Here is a 6,000-nt window from a genome sequence, read left to right as displayed (position 1 = left end):
ATTACTCCGGCACATACTGACAGCTGCCCTAAATTGGAAAAAAAAATACACCCCCATCCCAAGAGGACCTGTACGCCAGAATTAAAGATGTTGAACTGATGGAAAAGTTGACGGCTAGGATGAGACATAGGCTGGATGGGCACGGTGTGATCTGGGAGCGCTGGCATCTTCGAGAGGACACAAGGTGAGCTGGCCTGGGGGCCGAGACGCTAATCTATCCACCCTTCCAATCTTTTATCCCCTCCCCCTCTTCCTTTTTCTTCTCTCTCTTCTACTTCCTCACTCCTCTCTTCGTCTTCTCTTGCTACTCCTTTTTATTACTAATTCCATGAGCTACGATTTAGTACTCTGTATTTCCTGCCGATTGCTTCGGTAGGGCCAAGTGTGCCAGCAATTGTTAATACCTTTCTCTCAAACTTGGCATAGTGGATTCCACAATTGACAGTTCCACTTTGTATGTTCACCTTGCCGCTGTGCCCTTGGCACGTACTGATTTCTGATTGACTGTGTACTGTCGATGTTTTTTATTTTTGCATACTCTAGTAAAAACCGTTAGTTGAAAAAAAAAAAAAAAAGTTCTTCAAATTTTTTTTTTTCGTGGTTTTTCATCATTTGCTATCGTTTTTACGTTTTGTAATGTAAAAAAAATAGGGCACCTTTAAACGTCGGTGTCTGAACTTATTTTTTACCTTCAAAGAAAAGCCTCTAAACACAACTGCCTAAAATTGACATTACACAAACCTGTGTACTTATACACAACATTGGATGAGTTCAGGGGCAGCTGCAAACAAAGCATCCAACTACCTCTGAATGGCCGTTTTACCAGCAGCAGTGTACATGATGCCTAACAATTCCATTTCAGCAGATGTGACATTGTTTCCAATACAAAGAAAAGAAATCAAACCACAAGAGTAAAAAAAATATATTTTATACAATAAAAAAAATTCATACAGACAATAAATAAAATACGTATACAGTAGATAAAGTATAACATTACAAGGTGCATCTAGACAGGCTCATGTGACAAAGGGGTATGATCTCTAGCCTGGCCTCTTTTTGCTCCTTTGGAAAACTGAATATTTTGTGAACATGAGGTAAACAAGATAAAATGGACAATAAAGTCTGTGTGCACAGGCATGGTTCTGCACAAATATTCTCTTTGCATGCACTATTCTGCCTGATGCAGCCAGAGTGAAGTGCTGTTTCATGGCGGTGCTAATAATAAACAGGAGAACCCTACAAACAGCAGTTTATGGGCGTTTTTTACTGCCTTGGAACAGTTGCAGGTCTCTGGGCAAGAAGCCACAATTATAGTGGGTGCTGCAGGGAGAAGATGGTTGGAATGGAGTCAAAACTGTGTAAATTGATTCTCACCAGCATACCTTATTTTTGCATGGAGATTGGGTTTGCGATTAAGTCCTAAATCCTTACTGCCTCAAGGTAATCCAATTTTCACAACAATTCAGGGCCTCTTGCTGGAGATTATACCACTCATGTAAATTATCCCACTATTACCCACACATTAAAACTGAGCTATAGGCAGATATGAAAGGCACAAATGAATGCATCTTCAAATTCACTAAAATCGATCTCCGGCTAAAAAAACAATATTTAAATGCTATATAATAAAGCTAGCACTAATGAAGTCTGTTCCATGTATGTAGGCTGCAGCAATCTATAATACTTTTACTTTCATTCTATAAAAAGAATGCAAGATAATTACAGAATGGATGAGCAGCAGAGCAGTCAGCCTTTTATCAGAGCCGACCACCAGCCAGAAATGTGTTTCAGTGGTTACTATATTATATGAGGTGAATGAAAGTAATGCTGTGTACGCACGACCGGACTTTTCCACGCACTAGGTCCGGCAATCTTCCCGATGGACTTTCTGAATGAACGGACTTGGACACACACAATCACACCAAAGTCCGACGGATTCGAATGTGATGACGTACGACCGAACTATAATAAGGAAGTTCACAGCCAGTAGCCAATAGCTGCCCTAGCGTCGGTTTTTGTCCGTCAGACTAGCATACACACTAAGGCCGCGTACACACGCGGGGACTGTTCGCCCAATTTTGTCCGTCAAACAGTTTCGGCAAACAGTCCGCTCAAACTTAGCATGGACGGACATGGCCACACACGACGGACGAACAGTTTGCTGAAACCGTGCGCGATGACGTGAACGGCACGTACGACGGGACGAAAAATACGACGTCCTATACACTGCATTATAACTTTCGGCGTGTAAATCCTTTCTGAGCATGCGCGGAACTTAGTTTGACGAACAAGCCTACACACGAGCGGACTGTTCGCTGAAACAAGGTTTCAGCGGACAGTTTTTCGGAAATTCCGAAAAACCTTGTTCGTCAAACTGTCCGCTGAAACTGTCCGCTGAAAGCACACACACGAGCGGACTGTCCGCCCAAACACTGTTCAGCGGACAAAGTTGGGCAAACAGTCCGCCCGTGTGTACGCGGCCTAACAGTTTTCTCGGTCTGGCTGGAAAATTTAAAACATGTTCTATTTCTAAAGTCCACTGGATTTTTGGCAAGCAAAGGTCCAATTGAGTCCACACATGATCGAATTGTCGATGGACTCGTTCCGTCGGACCTTTGCTGTCAAAAAGTTTGGTCGTGTGTACGCGGCATAAGAGTTTTACAAAACAACCAGTCTACATACATGGCAGACACTTCGGTAGTGACATTTATTTTTAGTAGATCAATCCTTTATTTTTTTTTATGCACACAAGCAGTGTAAATACTTAAAGCTGACCTGATATTAGTCTGTTGCTGTCCTTGTAGAAAATAGCTCAGACTGGGAGAAAAGCCAGTCCAAGGACCCAATCAATCTGCTTTGCTATACTGTTCCCATAACAAGGAGCATGAGGAAAGGAAGAGAGAGCAGGATGACTAGGTGTTACCCAACTGCAGCAAATAAAGATCAGATCTGTATAAATCTCAGAACTGGATGGACACAAAAACCTCCCACATATGTATGCCATCCGTGTATTTAGCAGTTTGCCTGGAGATGAGCTTTAACGTGGTTGTAAACCTCTAACATGAAAAATGAACAAAGCATATCCCAATATAGTGTGCACTTGTCTCAGTCCAACACAGCAAATGCCATTTCTCTCTGCTCACTTTTCCATTTGCATGACTCACTCCTAATAGTTAAGCATGCCCCACAGCAGCCTGGGTACCCCCCCCCCCCCCCAAAAGCACACAGCAGGTTGACTCAGCCTCAGCTTTGTATATCTCCTCTTCAGCCTGTGTGCAGGGGGTGTGTGCCTTCTCTCCACTCAGCTGTACAGGGGGCTTTATGATCTAGCTATTCAGTGTGTGTGATGTCAGATATCTGCCCCCTGCCTTCTGCTGCTGAGAAAAATCATTTGATCTGCATAGGGTGAAATGATGTAGAGGTGATAGGGCTGCAGATAAACAGGTTTAACCTATGTAAAAAGATTTATTTAATCTCTGTATCAGCTGAGGCTAGTCCCTTCACTGAGTATGTGTAATGCTTCAAGTATTTATGTTCCCCAATACACCTAAGAGCCTTCAGATACAGTTGTGGGGATAACAACCCCCTGCCTCTGTAACACACGGAGAACATCCAATATTGCATCCAGCTCTGATCTGAACTTCTCTAGCTCCATATTCTTCTGATGTACAAGCTTCTTCCACTTGTCTGTTTCTTTGGTTTGTACGTTTTCTGCAGCATGCCTGGTTTGCTGTATTACCTGCAGAATTAGGGAATACTTTAAATTTGTGTACAAAATAATATACAATTTAAAACGATAGGTTTTAACCACAGAGCTTGGATTTTTTATTGTGACTGTCATGGCTAATAATACCTATGTTTAAAAGATAGTTTGAATTTGAACCAATGTTATTTCTTCTGGTCCCTTAGCAAGCTAAGCTATGTCAGCGAGACATTCTAAAATTATACAGTTTTGCCTATAGTAACGGTGAAATTTGAAGCCAAAGCACACTTCCTGTGCCCATTTGAAATGATAAATATAGAATATGTCTTTTGGAAACATTATGTGGCTGAGAGATAAACTTGGACAGCCCCGAGGACATCAAGACAATAGAGAAATATATGCCTGGTGAACTGGTGTTGGATACAAGGGGTGGAATGAAAATGTTCTGGTTAAGGCAAAAAGTGGAGATCACTTTAGTAAGGAAAGAAAGCATAAGCTTTAACAAAATTCTGTCACTTCGCAGGCCTAAAAAGGGTTTCAGGTTGCAGGATAAAGCTGTCAGTTCACACATCAGCAGAGGTGATAGCCACAAGGAAAACCATTGTAGGTCAGAGCAGAAAGGGATGTATCTAACAGGTTTGGTAGGGCTTCTGAAGCACCGAGAAGAACACATACAAGCCTTATGGGGGTTGAAGGCATTTGACCCAGAGAAACACATGGGAAACCCCACAAAAATTATAATCAGATAGTAGGATGCCAACAGACACTGGCAAAAACTGGAGAAGAGAAGAAATATGACCTTTGATGGTACGAAGGGCAAACCACTGGTCCAGAACAAACTGCATGAAAAAAAGGATCTCTCTCACAGAGAAACTCCTGGGGTGAAAGCCTGTAAATTCACGTCAAGCAAAGTATGCCTGTCCCTGTCATTTAAAACCTGGACTTTAACAGAAATTAGGTTAAAGGCAGTGACCAAAAAGCAGGGTGGCAAAAAAAATGGTCATTGAGATCTGAGCAGTCTGGTAGAGCCCATGGTGCATCTGTGAAAAATCTTACCAAGTCAGTGCACCATGCCCTCCTCTGCCAAACAGGGCTATGAGAAACTGCAGAATGTCCCCTCCCCATCTCAATTCAGTCAAGAAGAAGATTTAGTGGAAGAAAGGCATAGATCAGGTTGTACTGATCCCTGGACCTGGATACAAGCCTGTCCAGTCTGCTATTGAATCTGGAGGCCAGGAGGTGCACATCTTGTGTTCCTCACCTGTGACACAGTTTCTAGAATACATCTGATGTCCTTCCAAAGACAGGATTCACGCTACCTCTTTTTTCACATGTGAGGCTTCTTGTTTCTCCCTGATGATTGATGTATGCCAACACTGTAGAATTGTCCGACTGAATCCAGAGATCATAACCTGGCAGCAGGGCAGTCTGAGGCTAGAGACAGCTAAATCATTCATAGCAGATGATTTTCCCAATGTCAGCCAGATTCTGGAGCCACCAGGTCAGAGACAGCCTGGTCCTTGGTGTCAAACAATTTAGTTTGTCCAGAGACAAAACTGACCTATCCAACGATAAAAGAATGCCACATTGCTTTTTCCACTAGCAAAGATGAATATGCTTACTCCAGTAGCATTATGAGAACATCCAAGGTTGGCCTGAAAAGATAATGTCCCTCAAGTTAGTTCCACAGTCCAGCACTTCAGCCACAAACCTCTGTGCAGGTATACTAAAAGAAGACCAATGCAAGATGGCAGGCACGAGGCTCCTAAAAAATCATCACTGCTAGATTTCAAAGCTACAGACATCTGGTCATGTGATCAATAATGTGCAGGTCAATGTCAGCATCAATCAGCACATTTAGGGATTTCACCTATTGAGTAAAGATCTGGCATTGAAGAACTATGGCAGGAACCAGATTCAAAGCAGAACATGCCAAGGAGAACATTGCACTAGAAAGAGCTTCCAGTTTCTTATACATGAAGTTCCTAAAAGGAGATCCTCACACGGTACAGAAGTGCCTGGTTAAGGTGAGAGATGGTAGGATCCACAGCAGGGAAATACCACTTAGTGACAAACTCCTCAACTTTAAGGCCATGTGTCATACACATAACCCCCCCACCCTCATACCGCAAATCACCTGAACTGCGGGCTGTTTCTGCAGGCTTCAATGCAAACATTTAACAAATGCAAATATTTTATTTTAGGAATGTGAATGCATTTTTTAAATATTTGCAAATGTTGTATTATGCCTTTTTAGTGGGTGTTACACCAACAAGTGTTTGGGAGGAGCAGGAACC

General features: G+C 42.5%; 1 protein-coding gene across 2 annotated transcripts in view; it reads right to left on the bottom strand.

The window, feature by feature from the left end:
* Nucleotides 1-912: 912 nt before the first annotated feature.
* CEP162 (centrosomal protein 162) overlaps nt 913-6,000 on the bottom strand; it is a 185,906-nt gene continuing 180,818 nt past the window's right edge. For both annotated transcript variants that reach the window (XM_077487309.1, XM_077487310.1), the window contains one exon: nt 913-3,739. In XM_077487309.1, coding sequence (XP_077343435.1) covers nt 3,548-3,739 — 192 coding nt within the window. In that variant the 3' untranslated portion in view covers nt 913-3,547. The remainder of the gene's footprint in view (nt 3,740-6,000) is intronic.

Source organism: Lithobates pipiens, unplaced genomic scaffold (genome assembly GCF_037356315.1).
Source record: "Lithobates pipiens isolate NorthernLeopardFrog02 unplaced genomic scaffold, aLitPip1_a1.2 Scaffold_18, whole genome shotgun sequence".
Classification (NCBI taxonomy): Eukaryota; Metazoa; Chordata; class Amphibia; order Anura; family Ranidae; genus Lithobates; species Lithobates pipiens.
This window is presented reverse-complemented; position numbering and strand designations above follow the sequence as displayed.